Raw genomic sequence first — 21,738 nt, 5'->3', positions numbered from 1 at the left:
TGAGCCCTTTTCAGAGTTGCTTATCCACCTTCGATGTCCACCTTTACTCAACTCTCATTTGTGGCTCCAGGAAACTGTAGTATGGGCAGTGACCACACCCTGGTATATTGATTCAGCAGCTTGGCTAACCTAGGTTGAGGGTAACTGACTGGCCTCAGACCCATTGGTGAGTAAGGGGCATGTCTATCCCAAGCATGTGAAGACTTGTCCTGGAAGAATGGGTCGATGAGAACACTTTGTTCCAACAGCCATGAAAGTGACTGAAGCAGGCACTGTGGAGCAATTAGAGCTTGGTCAGGCATCAAACACACAAGATCCCCCGCTGTATACCCGGTCAGTTGTCTTGACTGTTGTCTTGTCTGTTGTCTTGACACTGTACTCCAATGATTCTGGAAGAGATAGTGAGACTGATGACTGTATAACTCTGACTCACTTAAATCCAATTCACAAATCTAATTCATGTGCAAGTCAAAACATCACCTATTATGTCATTGGTCTTTTAAACAGCCAACAGATGGTCTGTGTAAAGATCTTGTATAGTTAGGAGAGTTTTTATATTGGTTTGGAGTTCTCTTGGTCACTTTTTTAAAAAATCAAAGTCCAAGATTTTTTCCCATATTTTTGGTATTTTCCCCACTTTAGACACCTTGTAAATCAACCTCTCATAATTGCACCATCTCCAACAGGAATGTTCTCTGTATATACTTGATCTATTCCAGGCTTTTTTTTTTATTACCAGTATTGTTTTATTTGGTTCCATTTCTACTTCCTCTGAAACCACCTTAGGGAATGTGTTGTTAGGATCCAAGTTTGGTGGTTCCATTGTTCTTCTTGATACAAAAGCCAAAAACCATAAACCATAAACCAAAACCAAACCGAACCTATTGTATTTAATTTTTGTAAGTCATCTATATTTCTTCTGTTTATAAGTTATAATGAATAAGTATTATACAGGGTAGACTGTGATAAAAGCAAAAGAGGGAGATCCAGACAAAGCAATATAAAAACATATGAGGAGAGGGTAGATAGGTAGTGTAGTGGATAGAGCACCAGCCCTGGAAGTCAGGAAGACCTGAGTTCACACTTATTGGCTGTGTGATCCTGGGCATGTTGCTTAATCCTGATTCCCTCAAAGAAAATATGAGGAGAAAACACTCTTAGCTTCTTTGAGGATGTAGCAACTGAGGTAGGCTTTGAAGGAAATGAAGGATTTTAACAGGGAGAAATATGGAGGGAGTATATTCTAGAAAAGGATAATGGATAAATCCTACTGTGATTCTACTTCCACAATAATTATTGAGGGATTTTATAGAGATTAGATTGAAGAATAGTCTGATCTAGAATCATAGGGGGAGTTATCAATAAATCAGTGTGCATTTATTAAGTACCTGCTATGTCCCAGTTACACTGGAGATATAAACACAAAAGTGAAACATTTCCTTTAACTCAAGAAGCTTGCATTCTGTCAGAGGAGACAGGATCTAGATAGGTTTGTGTTTGTGTGTGTGTGTACATGTGATAGTATATACAGAACTGACGATGACTGATTTTGCAGGGAAGACTATAGAAGCAGCTGAGGGGTCAGGAAAGACCATTTGCAGAAGGTGACACTTGAGTTTAGTCCTGAAGCAAACTAGGAATTCTGAGAGGTGGAGGTAAGCAGGGAGTGCATTCTACTTGTGGGGGATTGATAACACAAAGGCAGAGTGACAAGATGGAGTATTGTTTAGGGGAAAACATCAAGAAAGCTGGTTTGACTGGACCATAGAGTATGTGAAAGGGAGTATTGTGTAATAAGGCAGCTGGAAAGGTAGGTTGGGGCCAGGTTGCGAAAGTCTTTGAATTCCTGATAGAGGACTTTATATTTGTTCCTGTTGTTATTGTTTGTCCTTCCTTCTAGAAGAGGACCGTGACATCAGGGAGGTGATGCCATGACTTGCAAGTGGATTGGATTTAAGTGAGGGAGGACTGTGCAAAGTCACCAGCCTCACTTTCTCCTCCCGAGCCATCTGGGTCCAGTAGCCAGATAGAGATCAGGACTACTGGAGATCACCCTGGATGCAGTGGGAGACCTTGGGCTTTTTAAGCTAAGGTCTTTAGTGGGTCTCAGTTTGATTGAGGCAATGCCTTTTCAGTGATTTAAGGCTACATAAGAAATGAGGAATGGCCTTTTTTAATTTAGTAAACAAAAAAAAAATCAATCTGTGAGAGGAAGACCCTCATGATTTCTGACCAAAATAGAAACAATTGCTATTTACATTCACTCTGAGCCAATCTAGGCCAAACAATGACCAGGTGAGGTTTGGTCTGGGACCTATTGTTGTCAATGGATGAGAGCCAGAGTGATTTGGGGTTAAGGCGTGGTCCTTAAGAAAGAAATCTAGCCCATAAACCTCGAGATATCTTATGAGGTTTTAGGCATCAAAATTTACATTCCTCTGGGGAGAGCACCCACTGGTACAGGCATGATACCCTATGTGGACACATGGAAGGGAAAGAAAGAAAGGAAGGAACAAAATGAAACACAACTAACTGTGTTGCCCAGCTGGCCAGTTCCAGTAATCACAGAGGTGGTTGTTATTTGTCAAACATAGTTGTTCATAGAGTTAAGAGAGAGCCTATGGAGTTCATTGAATGGGGGAATGACATGGTCAGACCTTCCCTTGAGGCAACTGTGGGGCAGATGAATTATAATGAGGTAATACTTGAGGCTGGGGGCCTATTAGGATGAGATTAAGTCTAGGCCAGAAGTAATGAGGCCCTGAAGGGCTATGTTGGTGGAAAGAAGGAGTTGGATATGATATATATTGTGAAGGTAGAAACAATCATCTTTGGCAATAGATTGGATATGTAGAGTGAGGAGAAATCCACAATAGGAGAAGGTTGGAGATAACTTTTAAGTTACTATTTCTGTTGATACTACCACCATCTTGCTAGTCTTCACTTAGAATTTTATTTATCTCTTCTGTCTCCTTTATTTCACAAATTTCAGTTGCTTCATCTTGTCCATTTTATCTTCATAATATATCTTGCATTTGCTTACTTCTCTCCAATGCAGCTAACCTAGTGCAAGTATTAGTCATTTCATGCCTAAACTAGAGTAGTATTCTCCTGGCTAGTGTTCTTCTCTCCAGTTTTCCATATCTTCAGTTCATCCTTCACACCATTGTCTGAGTCATCTCACAGTAATGCACAAATTTGATGATATAATTTCTATACTTGGAAATCTTCAGCAACTCCATTTTGTTAATTCTTTATCTTGGCATTTAACACCTTTATTAGCCTGTTTTATTTGCACTCATCCTCTTCTCTGTCCTTAGCCACATTATGGATTAGTCATTGTTTCCCTGTATCCCAGTGCTATTTCACCGTATCTTTGCTCGTATCATACTGACAAAGTCTTCTTCCCCTATTTTCTTCTCAATGAAATCTTTCCATTTGCTTATCTCTTATCTTCTAACTCCCTAGCCATAGAGTTGTTGAAGATCAAATGAAATAATGGCTTTTAGAAAGATAACGTATAAGTCTTATAATTAAGGTGGTACTTTATGCAGATAATGATAATATGGTAATTGTTTTTCTTCAATACTTAAATTCAGTAATCTGTGATCTTACCCATAGTGGTATTTTCTCGACTGATAATACAGCAACTATTTTTTTTTCTATAACAATCTTTTTAAAGCTTTTCCAAGTTTAGGTAGGCTGGTTCTTGAACAACAGAGATATGGTTTGTCAGTGGAAAAGTTGGCATCAGATTTTGGAGGTCCTTAAATGCTAGACTAAGGAGTTCATGTTTTCTCCTAGAAGAATTAGAAAACCTTTGAAGGTTTTTGAACAGTGAGACCTCAAAAGGGGAATGTCATGGCCAGAGTATCACTTCTTGACCACCATCTTCCTCCCAGATCCTAACAGAGACAACCCAGAACCTAGAAATGAAGATACTTGGAAATAACTATCCTTCCAGCTCAGAGCCCACAACCATCATCCTCAGAAGTAGCACTTGGGGAGATGCAGCCTAGAAATTGTTCCTGCAGATACTTTAGCCACCCCTACTGAAGACTCAGAAAAGAAAGTTCTCCCCACCAAAGTCCTTGGCAGTGTCAGGGTTCAACATCAGAAGCTGACATGATTTTATCAATGGAAATGGCAGTAAAGAAATGGCCTTACTATCTGCTATCTAATTTGTTACTGAAACCTTCCATATGTTGTGTCTCTCTCATTAGAAAGTGAACTAAATGAAAGCAGGGGTTGTATTACTTTACTATTTGTATTATAGTACTTTGCAGATAATAAGTGCTCAGGAAAGGGTTTATTCATTCATGCATTTGGTAATACCTGCCAGAACTTTTACTCTTTTGGTATTGCCCAGGGGTCAATATGGCCAGGGCCTACCAGATGTTTTTGTTTTTGTTTTTGTTTCATAGGCTTGCTATCTAAGAGCGGTTTCTACATTTAAAAATAGAATTTGATTGTATTTGAAAATGTAAAAAACATTCTTAGCTCAAAGTATCAAAACAAGACAGGGAGGTATAGAATCAGACAGGCAGGGAGTGGGATATGGCCTTTGAGCCATAGATCGCCAACCTCTAGCTTTTGAAAACCTAGTTTTATCTCCTTCTCCCTCGTCTGATAATGATGGAGCTATGATCTCACTGATATGGGTGTACTCTCTGACTTTACAGGCCATATCTCATCTAAACATGTTAGCCATATATCATGGCTATACATGTTAGTCTATATCGTCATATAGGACTCCTGTTTATGTATTCCTTTATATCTTTTATAGGGCAAGGCCCATCAGTCTATTACGTCAACTCCTCATCTCATATATATATATATATACACACACACACACACATATATGCATATATATGTATATATGTGTGTGTATATATGTGTGTGTGTGTATATATATATATATATATATAAATTGATTATGTATCAGTTACACTGTATCATTGATGTCAAACAGAAATGGTAGCCATTGCTCTGTACATAATGATCTCTGCTGGCTGCATATGAACTTCATTTTAAAATGTAATGTTAACTAGGGGCAGCTAGGTGGCGCAGTGAATAGAGCTCTGGCCTTGGAATCAGGAGGACCAGAGTTCAAATCCAGCCTCAGACACTTAACACTTATTAGCTGTGTGACCCTGGGCAAGTCACTTAACCCCAATTGCTTCACCAAAAAGCAAAAAAAAAAAAAAAAGTAATGTTAACTACAGTTTATTATATTTTTATTTATTTTGTTAAATATTTTCCAGTTATATTTTAATCTGGTTCTGGGCATGAGGGAATATTGTTGGCAGCATGGTTGACCTCTCTGTGTTATATGACTGATTCATGTCCTTTTGAATTGTTGTTGATTTTTTTGAGGCTAGTGAATGTGTCTTATTTTTGTTTCTTCCTCTGAACTTAACATAGTGCTTTGCTTAGTATGTTGAATGTTGGATAAATAAATGAATGAATCTCAAGTGTAATAGATATGATATCATACATACTCTGTGGTTATTCTTTACTACTTTGGTGAGATGGTCCTTGGTCATTACTGTGTCCCAGATAACTTTTAGAGCTCCTTAGGAATTGTTTGCAACTGGGCTGACTTTAACGGATAAGCAGTTATCTTACCAGGTTTGAGCAAACAGTTGGGGAGAGTAATGTCCAGAGTTTTATTCCCAATGTGTTCCTAGATGGCAAGTTGTTGTTCCATCTCCTAAAGAGATGTGAAGAACAAATGAGGCAGATTTAAAATGTGGCACACATTTCACCATGTAAAATGAGGGCATTGGGCATTGGACTAGACTATCTTTAAAAAGTTGTTCCTATTGTTAAATTCTATGAAGTCTAAGGGTACCTTTTCACTTGGTATTTTAAAAGTAAAATTGTTAGAAATATGTATATATCATCTTTTAAAGTTCATTAGGAGTAGCAAATAGCTAAATGATTTGTTCAAGGCCACTTAGATAGCCGGTAGCAGAATCAAGATGAGAACTCAAGTTTTCCATGTAAACAGTTTAGTGCTCAGCCCATTAAGTCCTTTTTCCTCACCAGGACACAGAGATGTTCATATCTTTGAGCTGAAAGAATGCCAAAGTCAATAAGATGACCCACGGGGTTTAGAACAAACATTTCTGCATTTAACTTAGGAAATAGTTTGTTGTTAAAAAAGAAGATCTGTTGTTCATTGATTTTTTTTCCCCCTACTCAACTTCCTCTTCCTGTAAAATGCTATAGACTATTTTGATCAACACCATGTGATTCTTTTTCCTTCTTCCACACTGCAGAAAAAATGTGATGTAGAGTTTGTAAATTCTGTATTGCTTTTTCTCTTTTTGAGATGGAACCCCTGAAAGAGGAAGGCAAACATTTCTATTGAAATCAACTTTTAAAACTTACTTAGGGAATAGTGGGGCAAAAGGAAATCCTTTATTATATTGAAACTCTATGTCCTACACATAGTTTTGTTTACAAACACAGAGAGCCAGATTGTTTTGATTTTCAATCATTCACAGAGAATACCCACATTAAAGGCCACAGTTCCTGGGTCCAGTTACTTACAGGCTTAAGACTGATCCCTGAAGGAGAGGTGAATATAATTCTGTGAGATATCCTAGTAAAATTGGTCTCCATAAATGATTAACTTTCTAGCCATCACACTGTTCATTAGACTTGGATCATTATGCTTCATGAGCTTTGCTAATAGGACAATTTAAATCACCGCAGGATAGAGATAATCTTGTTTGGTACACTTAACCAGAGGTGCAAGTTCTCATCCTTTCTCTCTTCTTTTTTTCTTTTCCAGATGAGCACAATGATGTTCAGAAGAAAACCTTTACCAAATGGATAAATTCTCGATTTTCAAAGGTAACAATCACTTTTGAGAAATTCCATGGTGGCAGGAAGGGGCAGTATGAAACATGAAATTATGTCACACCAAAGCACTTTATAAACATGCTTTATTTAGTGGAATAAGTCATCGTAGTAGAATGTATATGTGCAGCCCATCAGGAAATGTTAAAGATGTAGTTTAGGCAAAAGTTGGCAGTTTATAGTCTTTGTTTATATCCTCCAAAAGAGAAATGCTAAATGGAATTCAAGAGCTGTCCATTGGCATGATTTTATTTATTTCAGTGTTGTCTGCATATCTGAATGTAATCAGCTAATTGTTTTTTGCTCTTTTTGACTCTGAATCCTCAGGGTATTTATTAAACATCCTGCAATTGGAAAACTACTGTTGGAGTGCTTAGCTAGAATAGTATTGTTTCAGCTTTGTCCATTTAAAACGATAGAACCATCATGAGGGTGCTATTTCTGTCCTGTCCAGCCATAATTAATGGATTTGATTCTAGATCTGGGTATAAGGAAAATGGTTAATGTGCTGTGTGGCTTTTTTCTTTGTATTTTTTCCCTTCAGTTCTGGCATTTTCTAGTACCTCTCATTGCCCACAACATTCATTACAATCCAATAAACGTTTATTAAGCACTTACTATGTGCCAGGCACTATGCTAAGTGCTGAAGAGACAGTTAATATAAAAGAAAGACAGGCCCTGCTTTTAAATACCTTTCACTGTGATTGGGAGAGACAACACACAAAAGGAGACAGGAAAAGGGGATAGGGGACATTTAGAGGTATTCGATGTGGGGGCATCCTGTTGTGTAGAACTAAAACCAAGGCAAAGCAGCTGATGCAGAGTGGAGTGACCCCAGAAGTCCAGTTTCTGTCCTCTATGAAGGAAGGCATGGGGAGGAGTTTGGTGCTCTACCCTCCTATCAGAGAGGAGAGTATGCAATGAGTCTTTTAGTCAGGGTTTTTTGATTTGTTTTTATAAAATGATAGCAGACTTAAAAATGGGTTTAAAAAAAAAACCTGTTCAAAAACTATCCTAATTCTACTTTTTGCTGGGACTAGAGTTTTGTTCCATCAACACTCTCTTCATTGATTATCTAAAGAATACAGAATACCAAATCGCAAAATTTAGCTTTCAATTCAATTCAACAAAGATTTATTAATTGCTGCTACGTGTCAGCCACTGTGCTGGGTGATAGAGATGTAAAGCCAAAACCAAAAAACCTCTGTCTCCAGGTGCTTACATTCTTTTGGGGGGATGGGTGGGAGAACAAGATGTAAGTATAAAATTAAATATATGTACAAGGTGATGTAAAAATATCAGGGATTTTTTTGATAAGTACTGCTGCCAATCATAATTGTCAACTTCAGAGACTTTTTATTACTGGTTTAATATATGTTTGGAGTACAGACCCATGGTACATAAAAAACAATGGACTACTAATAGCCTTTTCAAACATCTTAGATAGGACAAGAGCAGGTGAATACAATTGGAATTTTTACTGTAGGCCAAGGGGAAAGTAAAGATTTACACATCAAAGATAGCAGAAGGGGAAGATCTACATATCAGTAAATACTTTGACCTGGAATTTTGCAAACAGACAGCTAGAACTGACCAGATAACAACATATCTGAAGTTAGATGTGTCAGGTAAATTCAAAAAGCTTCAGCCAGTTTTTTGAAGTGCTCTCTCAGGCAAAATAGTGGCTATACTAAAATTCTGTTATGACAAAGGTAATTGCAGGGAGATGGGGTTGGCCAGAGGACATAGATCTAAATATGAAGGGCAGTTGTTAACAAGAGAATGGGAATTTTAGAGGGCATCATGGAAGGGGAATAGAAATATTGGAAGGCTAGGAATGACAATAATGAGTATGAAGGGAGTAGGGAGAGGTGGCTTAGATAAGTTCTTTTAGTCTGGCAGCTTAAATTTCAGAATCGTTGCAGTTCTTAATGGGGCCCTAGGATAGTTACATCATCTTGTCCTTCACTGCAGCAAATTTAATATTGATTTGCTCATCATTCCTTGATCAAAAGGGGAAAGTGGGGTGGGTATGTACTGGGCTGCAGTTGCACAGTTCCAGTACCTGCTTGGTGGTGAAGGCTGGGATCTGTAGAGTCCTGAGGCCTGCCATTGGGCTGACCCTGCTGTAGGGCTGACTCCAGTGTCAAGCAGATTTTCTCCCCAATATGGGGGAGTTAGGGTTTCTTGGAGATCTTGAAAAACTCTTACAAAAAGAAAGTGTGGTGGTCTGCATAAATAGTGAGGGAATAATTGAAATGGAAAGTTGCCTTTCTGGCCTCTATTTAAGAAGGTAAGAGGTAGAGTGATTTGTATCCTGAGGTAGTGGATAGAAAATTTGGCTTCTGAGGCAGCAAGATCTCTTATTAGGTTCTGACTTTGACCTGTACTGGCATTGTGACCTTGGATAAGTTGTTTGACTTCAGTGCCCCAGGTAACTCCCTAAGACTACAACAGTTGCCTAACTGCTTTGGAAGAGGGAGTTTCCTCAGTGGGAGCTTCCCATATTCAGAAAATCACTCATCCCATTGCCCCTCCCCACCTTTCCACCCCCATAAAAAAAGATAGGATAATGAATTAAAGAAAGTTATCATAGTGTCTTCTTAGTACTTTTAGGAAAAATTGGTCTATATTAGAATTTTCTTTATAATAGTTGAGTACAATATTTGGAATTGATTCATGATCAGTGTAGTTCAGAGCTAATGTGTGGGTTTTAACAAATTTAGTAGGATATAGGTGTTTCTGTCTTATCTTTAGTGTAGAGGAATGTGAAAACAAGCTTTGACCAAAGGATTGAGAATGTAGGTGTTGGCTGTTGATAAAAGGATTATGGCAAGGAAAAGTTAATTTTTATGGGAGTTCTTTTGTGTTAGATCCTCTAGGTCTAGCTATAGCTATTGTTTTTTTTACTTACTCATGAAAAAAAAAAAAGTAAAAAATGTAGCTGTCCATACGCACAGGAGATTGGCTCAGGTAGGATTGCTCCTCTGTTTGGAAGAAGTTAGGTAAAGAGTTTGTTTTTTAAGGGACTTAATTTAATCATTGAAAAGAACTTCCCTAGTTTCGAAGATAAATCTGAAAGAAGAGACCTTTGTTACATAGCAGATATTTTGAGAATTAGGTAAAATGTCATATCTTGAATTGGCTATCTTGTAGCCATCTTAAACTCAATATGTCCCAAACTGAACTAATCATCTTTCCCTGCAAATCTTCCTCCTTCCAAAATTCCCCATTATTGTTAAGGGTACCACCATCCTCCCAGTCCCAGTTCCCCGATTTCTGAGGTCCTGTTGTGTGTAGGTTGTCTTTCCTGTTAGCTGAGAGCTTCTTGAAGGGAGGAACTATCTCTTGCCTTCCTTTGTAACCCCAGAGCTTAGCACAGTGTTTTGCATATAGGAATCACTTAATAAATGTTTATTGACTGAATTATCACAGAATCTATGAGGTGGAAAGTCTCATGAGGGCCATCTAGTCCAACTAGAACCTGACCAATAATTTCCTTCGGCAACATCCCCAGTAAGTGATCATTCTAGCCTTGGGTTGAAAATTCCAAGGGGAGAAACAGTGCAGACTGGATCCCCTGCCTCCAAGAGCATCTTATCCCACTTATTTCAACTCTAATTGTTAGGAAGTTTTATCTTCCATTATGCCCAATTCTACTTTTTTGTTAAATTATACTCCTTGGTCCCAATTCTGGTCTCTTGGGCAAAGAATAACAAGTCTTATGTCTTCTTATGTCTTTTCATAGATCTGGAAACCATTTATTTTATGTCTTAAATCCTTTTTGTTCCCTAGTATAAACTTTTCCCATTCCTTCAACCTACTACCCCATTTTCTAGTCCTTGCACCAGAGCCATAACTAGGACAGGACAACTGGGGCTTTGCCCAGGGCAGGAAATTTAGAGGTTGTAAACGGCACTGTACTGTCCCGTGGGATGTGCTTCCTTGTTAGCTTGCCACTGTCTTATGATGCTTGATGATTCTTATTTTCAGGGCACTTGTAGTTAAGAAAGCTTATGATGTCTGGGGGTATGAGGATGATTTCAACCCATTCCCCAAGAGCAGAAATTGACTGTTATGGCTTTATTTCACTCATCATCTTGATCTGGGAAGTCACTGCTTTTTTGAGTCTCCTTTAGCATATCTGCACCACTATTCCAAAAACTTGATGCTCATAACTGAATACAATATTCTAGGCATTATTAGAGCAAATTATAACAGAAATATTATTTCCCTTGTTCTGGGTATTATTCCTCCTAACACAATTTAGGATAGTATTAGCTTTTAAGAAATAGATATGGAAAATTAAAGAAAGGGAACATGTATGGTACAAAAGGAAGGAGAAAGTATAATGTAAGAAAATATAAAGCAAAATATAATATAACATAAAAGAGATGAGTATGAATTAGAAATTTTAAAATTGTATTACAGAGAGATGAAGCATTTATTATGTGCTAGGCGCTGTGCTGTATTATGGTGTATATTATACCACTAACACTGTGATTCTTTTCTGTTAGGTAAAGAACATTATCCCAACTGTTAGATTACTTTTTCCCTTAAGTACTTTTATTTTCTCCTAGCAAGGAAAAGAAATTCCAGAGCATTTTGTTAATGGGTTTCAGTGCTGAGTTTGTAAACTGTGAGAAATGAAATATTTTAAAAGTCTTATTTCACCTTTAATTCTTTTCCTTCTAACAGAGCCCAGAGCCTGTTGACCATATGGGCAGCATGCCTGAGTCTTGGCATGGCATTTTCCTTTAGGTTTGGTTAGTCACTATCAAGTCATTTCTTTAAAACAAAACAAAAATACAATCCCCAAACACCCAAAAGCCAAGCAAACAAAATGCCATCCAAAAGTACAAAAAAAATTCACTTAAATACTGAAATGAGTAGAGATAACCTATTTACAAAAGGAAGAAGACATTACTTCATGAACCATGTGAAATTCTTTGCTTCAAAAGAATGAAAATTCATAGAAAAAGACTAGAGAAAGGAGTAGGTCATTTTCTGTTTTGTTTATTTTTTAAAAAATCACAGTTTTGCATCCATACTTTTTTTTAAACACAATATCAGCCTTGCTTTAGCAAAGGGAGTATGACCCTAGAAAACATTTTCTCTTAATGTTGCACAATGAGCTCCATTAGCCATTTAGAGTATTACTCTGAGTAGAGATGAAGGGGAGGGCTTAGAAAAAATTTGACCGAAGTCTATACTAACAGGGGCTTTTTATCTTTTTTTTTTCTCATGGATTCCTTTGGCAGTCTGGTAAAGCTTGTGGATGCCCTTCTCAGAGTAATATATTTAAATGTATAAAACAAAATACATAAGATTTCAAAGGAAAAGTTATATTGAAATAATTATCAAAATATAAAATCCCCCAAAGCCACAGGTCACACATCAAGAACTTCTGGGACTTTAGAATAAGCCAAATTTGAGAATTTTAATAACATAGAATAAAACACAAGTCAGGGTATATTAGGTTTCCTTTATTTGTTAACATCTATGTTGCTCCAGTGCTGGTAATTGAAGGGAAGGGTCACTGAAAACTTTTCAGATGGGTATAATTATTTATATTTACATTATTATTTATATTATTTACACAATAACAAAAGTAGCCATTGTTAGGCATCAACTTTTCTTTTCTCTATGAGAAATGTGAGTTTCATTTTGCTGCTACACTGGGTATTTTAAGGGATAAAGTAAGAATTCCTACACTCTCTGTCTGCCCAAATGGGATCTCCCTGCCTTCCTTAAGACAGTGATTTATTTATATTATACTTTTTTCCAAGAGAAAATAACAAACTGAATTTGTCTTCTTATTAGCCAGGCCATGGAATTCGATAAATTTTTATCAAATTTCTATTAATAATGATTAAAGAACCATGTGTCCCTAGTACTGTCCTAATCGCTATATAAACTACTTTTAAAAAGCCCTCAATAACATTTAGGATCTTCTGTTTTAAATTGGATGGCCTGACACAAATATACACATTAACAAAAATTAAAGAAATGATGGCATCTTAAAAGAATTATTTTTGATGATATATAAGCTTTAGTGTTTCTTGGAGAAAATTGGAGTGTCTACAGTTATTTAAGGAGAGAAAATTCATTATCTTTTTCCTAAAAAAGTTTTATGGAAGCCTTGGTCTTTTTGAATAAATGGAGGGTAGTTTCATGATAGATTACTATGTGGTAGGGAACAGAACTTAGCAGTTGAACAAGTAGTGAATATTGGCCTCAAATAGTTTGCATTTGACCCTTGAACATATCTTGTTCTTAGGTAGGATTGTACAATTTTGCCACAATTTGTCACAAAAGATCCTATTGGTTGATTTTTACTAGGATGCCTATTATATTCTATTTGACTGGAAAGACTATATGAAACTCTGGATTATTCTGCTACTTATTAACAAACATTTTTGCCATTCGCCACTTGATAATTACATCAGAGAATTAGGAAAAAGGTAAAGAATTCATTATCTTTTCCCCTCAATTCTCCCATCTTCCTATTTTCTTATTCCTTTTGAAGAGACCATGATTCTCCTAGTCATCTAGGCTTCCAACCTCATCCTCAACTCCTCAATCTTCCTCCCCCTGCATTTGTAACTCATTGCCAGATATCTTCATTTTTATCCTCACATCTTTTGCATATATCACCTTCTCTCTAGTCATACAACTACAAGTGTAGTTCAGGACATCATCACCACTTACCTGGGCTATGACAGTAGCTTCCTTAATCCTTACTTCAAGTCTGTCCTGACTCATGTGCAAGGGTGATTTTCCTAAAGCCTAGGTCTCATGTAACACCCTGCTCAATGCTCTCCAGTGGTTACCTGTTCCATATAGGATCAAGGAGAAAACACTTTGTCTGGCATTTGTCTTTCCAGTCTTGTTATAATTTTTTTCTCTCTACATACTCTGTGAACCTAACACTGACCTATTTGTTCTTCCTTGTATCTAATACTCCATGTTCTTTTATGTCATACTGGGCATATGATATGATATGATATAATATAATAGAACATGATATAATACAACATGATAAATCTTTATTGACTGGCTGCCCTCCATCGCTGGAAAGCTCCTTCCTCACCTCTGACTCCTACTAGATTCCCTGGTTTTCTTCAAATCCCACATATTTTAGGAGATCTTTCCTTGCCTCTCTTACTGTTAGTGCCTTCTCTTTGAATTAACCTTCTATTTATACTGTATCTATCTTGTTTGTATAATTTTTTGCATACTATCTCTCTCATCAGAATAAGGGCTTCTTGAGGTCTGGTACTATGTTTTTGCCTTTCTTTGTATCTCCAACATTTAGCACTTCTGGCACATAGTAAGCACTTAAAGAATATTTGTTAACTGAAGAAAGGGAAGAGAAAAGTGACAATCAGTCCAATTTTTTATTAGCAGAACTAATAAATAAGGTAGAAAAACGTAAAATTATTTGGTAAAGTGTGGTTTTTCATTTCATTACTGGATTTTTAGCAATTTGTGTTCCCATTGTCCCTTATTACCACAAATAATCATGTGTGAACTATGATTCAAATGAGTGTTTAACAGAAGGGCAATTGTATGCCTGAACTATATTTTATAGCTTGGTCATCTTAGAAGAATTTTAAGAGTATGTGTGGGGGCAGTTAGGTGGCACAGTGGCTAGAGTACTGGCTCTGGAGTCAGTAAGACTTGAGTTCAAATGTGACCTCAGATACTTATCTAGCTGTGTGACCCTGCACAAGTCACCTCCTCCCCCCCCAAAAAAGAAAAAAAAAGAATATACCATGTGACAACATATGATTTGGACCTTTCCAGAATTGTCAGAACCCTAGAATAAATCATTTAGCCTAGGGGATTAGATCTCCAGACCTCAATTTCCTCATCTGTAAACTGAGGAGGATAATAATAGCTGACATTTATCTAATACTATAATACATACAGTACCTGCCTCAAAGCATTGTTTTAAATTTAAATGAGATAATGTATGTAAAGTGTCTTTAAAACTTAAATTGTAATGTGAATGTCAGCTACTGTTATTCCAAGGCATTTGGGCAGTATCTATGGTTATAAAATAAATTTAGCTCCTCTTACTCTATTTTAAAGAAATAGCTAAATATTATTGTGAAGCATTTTCCCAACTATAATGGGTCTTCTCAATGCCAAAATTAACGTACCTCAAAACTGTGGTATCATTGAGCTGTTTATCATTTAAATTCCAAAAGTTGAGATGGAAAGAAATCTTTTTGATTCATCAGTCCCACTTTATTGCAGCCCAGGATTTGCTTGAATGTTCTTGAATGATTTGTACATTCTAATTTAAATGTGGGTTTAGTTTGTTAGCAGACTTGTCTCCCAAGGGAGGCAGTGAAGACTCCATTGCTTGCCTGTTAAGAAGTCTCTTTTGGTTTTCAGCTTGCATTTTCTTTGGCACATTTTCAGCACTCTTCATTTGGCATAGTTAGGCAATCCAAATGGCAGAGTCCCTCTTAGGAATTTTAGAAGTTATCCTTGAAAAGGGAGATAGCAAAAGAGAAGGAAGTGAATGTAGAGAAGATGCACATTGTCAGAAGTGGTTAATTTTAGTTGGGATTAATTTGTTGAGTCACCCAGTTATATGGAATCGTTATTTATTAAACATCCACTATACTTAATGGACTGGGTTTGTCACTGGGATACATACAAAAAGAAAATGCAACATTGGTGTTTTTAAGAATCTTAGTACTCAAACGAATCTGTGATCCTCTTGACAGTTACTCCTTTTTATGATGCAGATCTTAATCAATTCATGCCTTCTTATTTTGTGCAACTCTTTTTTGCATTCTCCTATAAATTTACTTTGGAGGTTTCATCAAATGTACTGGGGACCCTCTTGGGATATCAATTCTTTTGACCTCATGAGAGGTGAACACATGGGTGTCTACTGATTGTCTTCCATTCTCACAACATGACCTGCCCACTTCCTTTTTCACTCATACACTAAAAAAAAAGAAACAAAACTGATATCTTTTATTCTAGTTTTTTTTGTAGTTACTTATTATGTGCTAACGTGGTGGTTCTCAATTCTTTGGTGACTTAGTGCTGTTCATCTGTTAAATGAAGGCCACAATACCAGCTCCTGGTACTTAGATTAATAATGTGCACAAGTCTGAAAACATTTGAAGTGGCTAGAATAATTTAAAACTTTGACTAGAAATGAAAATATTGAACATTAGCAGAGAAAATAGGACTCTGTAGGAGAAAGATCTATGGTAACTTTGAAAGTTTGTGATGATAATATATGTGGATTGAGATATATTGGGTCATCTATAGAATGAATAGAACCAAAGTACGCATGAAGTCTTTTCTTGTCAATGTGCCATTTCTGTTACAAAGACAGTGAAAGGAAAATTTCCTATTCACTATTATAGGCTGACTCACTGTAATGTTTATACTGTAGTGTTGAGCTTTCAGAGTTCTATTGGGTCTGTTAATGATTTCTTGTCTGTGTTTAACTTTAAACAAATTAACTAATTGCTTTAGGCAATTGTAATCTATCCAGTGGTGCATTTCTTTAAGTTTCAGAGTGATTTATAATTGCCAGGAACTTTTAAATGCAAGGAAACTGCTCAATAATCATTGAAAAATAGGCATTTTCCTTTTCTCTATTGAGGATAATTGGGCAACTAGGTGGTGCAGTGGATAGAGTAGATAGACTCCAGCAGGGCGTAGAATCAGAAAGACCAGAGTTCAAATGTCACCTCAGATATTTTCTAACTATGTGACCTTGAGCAAGTCATTTAACCCTGTTTTACTCAGTTTCCTAATATGTAAAATGAACTGGAGAAGTAAATGGCAAACCACTTCAATATCATTGCCAAGAAAACCTCAAATGGGGTCACAAAGAGTCAGACACAACTGAAAAATGACTCAACAACAGCAAATCCAGGCTAACAATTTTCCATCATTACTTCAAGATTGTAATTGGCATGTTTTTGTTTGTTTGTTTGTTTGTTTGTTTGTTTGTTTTGAGGCAGTCAGGGTTAAGTGACTTGCCCTGGGTCACACAGCAAGTAAATATCTGAGGCCAGAGAGATTTGAACTCAGGTTTCCTGACTCCAGGGCTGGTGTTCTATCCACTGTGCCACCTAGCTGCCTCAATTGGTATGGTTTTTTTGTTTTGTTTTGTTTTTTTTCTTTTTGTTAGGCAGTGGGGTTAAGTGACTTGCCCAGGGTCACACAGCTAGTAAGTGTTATGTGTCTGAGCCTGGATTTGAACTCATGTCCTCCTGACTCCAGGGCCAGTGCTCTATCTAGTGCGCCACCTAGCTGCCCCTATTGGTATGTTTTGAAAGAAATTTTGTTCATATCCAGAAAAGTTTGGGAAGTTCTCCTCCTCTTCCTCCTCTTCTTGCTCCTACTCTTCCTCTTCTTCCTCCTCCTCCTTCTCTCTCCTCCTTCTTTTCCTCCTTCTCCTCTTCTCCATCATGATATCCACACAGTTAAAAATGTTGATGAAGATTATATGTTGCCTGGGTTTTAGCATTCAATTAGAGAGCAAAGTTACTCCTTTAGTACATATGTCTTGAAAACACACTGGACACGGATGGTGAATTTGGCCAAGAATTGGCAGGAATAATAGAACAAGCTGTTCATGTTTTGGAAATGGCGTCATCCTTTCAGTGATCCTAAGGTGTTTCCTGCCATCAGAGCGTGTTTGTTTGTTTTTTTTCCCCAAAACACTGTTATTCTCTCTGTGATGCTGTATAGCTGTGAATCATGGAACACCATCCTCTCAGAAGAGTCACAATTTCAGGTGACCCCAAGTTGTAAGAAATTTGCCTAGTTGTTAATAGGCTGTAGCACAGTCTTCACAATGATGGCTTATGAGAAGTAGGTGATGTAGAAGACATCGTGTAAGACTCAGGTGTCAGACTCAAGACTGTAAGTTCCAGATTGGCTGAACCAGAGTAAAATGTAAGTGGGGAATGTTTAACAAAATAAAGAAAAATACAATACAACATAATGAAGTTAATCTGTGGCTTTCTGAGGCATTATGTGGCCTGCTGGAATCTTTTTCTATTTGAGTTTGGTAGGCCACCTGTGACCAAAAGGGAAGTGGAGTTTTCGTTTTGTAGCAGTGAAGACTCCATGATGGCTGCTCTGGTATCCATAAAAAGACCAGAGGAAGGACTCTGGTATGTTGGGTAGATCCTTATGGAGGATTTATGGAAAAAAACACAGGCAAGTAATCACCCTGTTTAATAAATTCTGGATAGGTTATGATCTTTACTGTGAAAAGGAGTTCGTACTCTAATGAGATCCATTGATTGTTTCTCAGCTAGATGCTTGATAATTAATATAAATTTTCTTTTTTTCTTCAAGGTCACAGGCAGAAGTATGCCATTTTAATTATGCAAAAACACCCACCACCAGGGGGCACTATATCCACCAAGCTGTCAGATTCTTGTTCAGGATTCTAGGACAGTCTGGTTGACAGTTAACCTTAACTCCTATTATCATTCTACTCTGAGTGTAAGGGATGTATTTGTACATGTGTGGATGTACCTACCAATCAAATCATTCAGCACAGGTGTCAGTTTATTAGACTCTCCCATTCCATCTCTTCCAGCCATGCTAACAGCAAGTCCATAAACATTTATTACAGATTTAATATGTTCCAGGTACTGTGCTAAAAGCTGGGAATATGAAGAAAGACAAAAACAACCCTTGCCCTCTACGAGCTTACAGTCTAATGAGCAATTGAATGTCTCATTGAATCATCACTGCCAAGGTCTTTATTTAGAAAGGTAGTTAATCATTGGTAAAACAACTTAACATATCATCAGAACATTAGCCATGTTTCGCAAATAGTAACTTTTGATTTGGTCTGTACTCCAACCTCTGAGCAGAAAAAGAATCCAAAACAATTAGGGTTTTCTTCCCTGCCCCTAGATATGGTTTCTTAGTGTGAAGATCTTATTCATAGTATTGCTAAAAATCAATGTCTGGTTATAAATGGCCAGCTTCCCAGTAAAACTGGAACTGGATACATGCATTTAATTTGTGTCTTATTTAAAAGGATGCGTTTCTCTTTTCTCACTTGTGTTGGCCAACAAGACAGCAGTTTTCTGGCTGTGACACTTCAGGAGTGCTACGGCAGGATCTGAAACGTTGTTGTGCTCCAGGCTGTCCCTTGCAGCCCCAGCTCTGAAACGAGATTTCTGATAAAGTATTCCATAGACCAGATCCATGTGGTGTATAGTCTGACTGGTGTACCTCCAACCCTGACAGTATCAGGGGGTAGGTGTGATCCCACATGACACTGATTCCCTTTCTTGTGCAGTTCATTTGGTGTCCTTACCCTTTTTCTTCCATTGTTCCAACAGCTAAGAAATTCAGGATGTAAATCAGGTGAAGCTTTATCAGAATATTTGTGTACTGCCAGGGATCAGACTTATCTCTTTACATCTATTCAGTTGAGTTTTAGAAGGAATCTAAAAGTCTTGACTAAGTCTAGACTAAAAAAAGTCTTGACTAAGTCTAGACTAAAAAAAGTCTTGACTAAGTCTAGACTAAAAAAAGTCTTGACTAAGTCTAGACTAAAAAAAGTCTAGACTAAAAGTCTAGACCCTCACATCTAGGGAGGTGAATGCCTAAAATACCAAAGAAAAGATGTCTCTCTCTTAAGACATCTTTCATGATGGAAAATCTGTAACCTCATTTGGTAATCTGTTCACATATTTACATTTTCCCATATGTCAGCTGAACTCTCTTGGTGAAATTTATATCTATTTTTCTCTTATTCATTACTCTGTGGTTGGGAGCTACTTAGCATCATACTCAAAATATAATCCTTTATATATCGTATTCAGACCCTCAAATAGATTTATGATCTCCATTAATTTTGACATTCTCTCCACGATTGCAGCTTGTCCATGTCTGCTAATCCTTTGTTGGAGAAAACTATTGTCACTCGTCCATTCATTGTTTAAACCAGCATTTATTCAGCATCTACTGTGTGTAAAGGGACTGTGTTTCACAGCGTGCTGTGGGGCATAGAAAGATTCATTAGGGGAATGTGGAACTTAAAAAGTGAGGGATTTAATATTAGGAAGGTTGGAGATCCATCTCTGGAGTTTTAGGTGTATGATCTAAGTCATTTAGCCTCTCTGAGCTCAAATTTTCTCATTTATGATATTTTGATAATAGTACTTTGGTCACTTAAGAAAACTCTTTTGTAAACTTTAAAGCTTTGAGCTCTCATTGTTATGCATTAGGCTAAAAGCTTACATTCCAAGTCGGGACTTAATTTTATTTCCTAAAAAACCTTTATTTTCTGCATATGTTATGTAATTCTGAAAACATAAGTAGATTAATATCTAAGACCCTGACAAATTTGAAGGGCTTTAATATGGAAGAGATTAGACCCTTCTCCACTTGAGTTCTTCGAACTAAGGCTGGATTGGGTAGGGAGAATCCTTCTTAGAATTTTCTGACCTTGCCACCTTCTTGGTGCAGGCCCTCACCCCAAATCTGGACTGTTGTAATAGAGTTCTGGATATCATCCCTGCCTCAAGCCTCTCCTCGCTCTAGGCCATCCTTCACTCCACTATCAAAGTGATCATCCTTAAAGTGCAGGTGTGATCACATCCCTTCCTTATTTATAAATGCAAATGGCTCCTTATTGGTTGTTGTCCTTCCTTCATGAAGAGGACTAAAATGGCATTACTATGTTAGAGTCAAGTTACAGTGTGTCTGACTGTGGCTGATCTGACCAATATGTGCTCAGAAGGCTCTACCATAGGGTGGGCACATATAGTCCATGTGAACATTTGCAGTGGAGATGTCCCTAAATTTGTGCATCTCTAGTTTCTTTTGAGCTACTGCAATTCTGCTTTACTAATAGAGCCCAGTACCTTCTTTGATGTGGGCATGCAATGCTGGGTGGTCTTTTGCCAGTGTTTCCCATGTCACACAATTGGTTCCAAAGTTCTTTAGTGAGATCTTGAGAGTGTCTTTGTATCTCCAGACTCAAATACACAGTCCCCTGTTTGGCTTTTAAAGGCCTTTAAAACCTGGCCAGCCTCATCCTACCTTTCTAGGCTTTTTACAGGTTCTCACCTCCCCATACTCTGTGATCCATTGCCATTGGCCTTCTTGCTGGTCTTTGTACAATACAAGACACTCCATTTCCTGACTGTATTTTCACTGACAGTCCCTTGTGCCTGGGATTCTTTCCCTCCTCATCTCTGAGTCTTGACTTCCTCTTCTCCCTTCAAGTCTGTTAAAATCCTACCTTCTACAAGAAGCCTTCCCTATCCCCCTTAATGCTAAGGCCTACACTCTGTGATTATCTTCCGTTTATCATTTGTAGATCTTGTGTGTACATCTACATAGTGGTTAGTGCGTTCTTTTCCTCATTAGGTCGTGAGTTCCTCGAGAGCAGGGTCTATGTTTGGGAGAGAGTAAGGTGGAGGAGTCTTCCCCGCGCCCCTCCCCACCCTCAGCACAATACCTGCCCCATAAAGAGTAAGTGTTTAATACATGCTTGTTCATTGTCTAGATATTTTCCGAGGTCCCTTCCACTTCTGAGATTCTGTGGTGTTGTGATTCCTTCCCTGAATGCTCTCAGTTTCAAAGGTTGTCAGAGTTTTCAATTCAGGATATATTAGCACTCATGGTTCCCAGATGAGCTTTATTGCTGACCTTAATTCAGTTTGTGTTCTGCCCTTCAGAACATAGGTAAGCTTTGTGCTGTATTGGTACCAGCCATTTTCTCCTGTTCTGTATTCATGGTCTTTGGTTTTTCCCTCCCTTCCTTTTAAATTATACTTGTCACAACTGAATTTCATATACCTAGTGGTCACTCCCAAATGAAGATGATAATAATGGTAA

General features: G+C 37.5%; 1 protein-coding gene across 10 annotated transcripts in view; it reads left to right on the top strand.

The window, feature by feature from the left end:
- Positions 1–21,738, top strand: part of UTRN (utrophin) — a 620,052-nt gene that overhangs the window by 149,119 nt on the left and 449,195 nt on the right. For all 10 annotated transcript variants that reach the window (XM_027850670.1, XM_027850661.1, XM_027850663.1 and 7 more), the window contains one exon: positions 6,803–6,864. In XM_027850670.1, the coding sequence (XP_027706471.1) occupies positions 6,803–6,864 (62 nt within the window). The remainder of the gene's footprint in view (positions 1–6,802; positions 6,865–21,738) is intronic.

The sequence above is a fragment of the Vombatus ursinus genome, unplaced genomic scaffold, assembly GCF_900497805.2.
Source record: "Vombatus ursinus unplaced genomic scaffold, bare-nosed wombat genome assembly UNPS02009132.1, whole genome shotgun sequence".
NCBI lineage: Eukaryota > Metazoa > Chordata > Mammalia > Diprotodontia > Vombatidae > Vombatus > Vombatus ursinus.
This window is presented reverse-complemented; position numbering and strand designations above follow the sequence as displayed.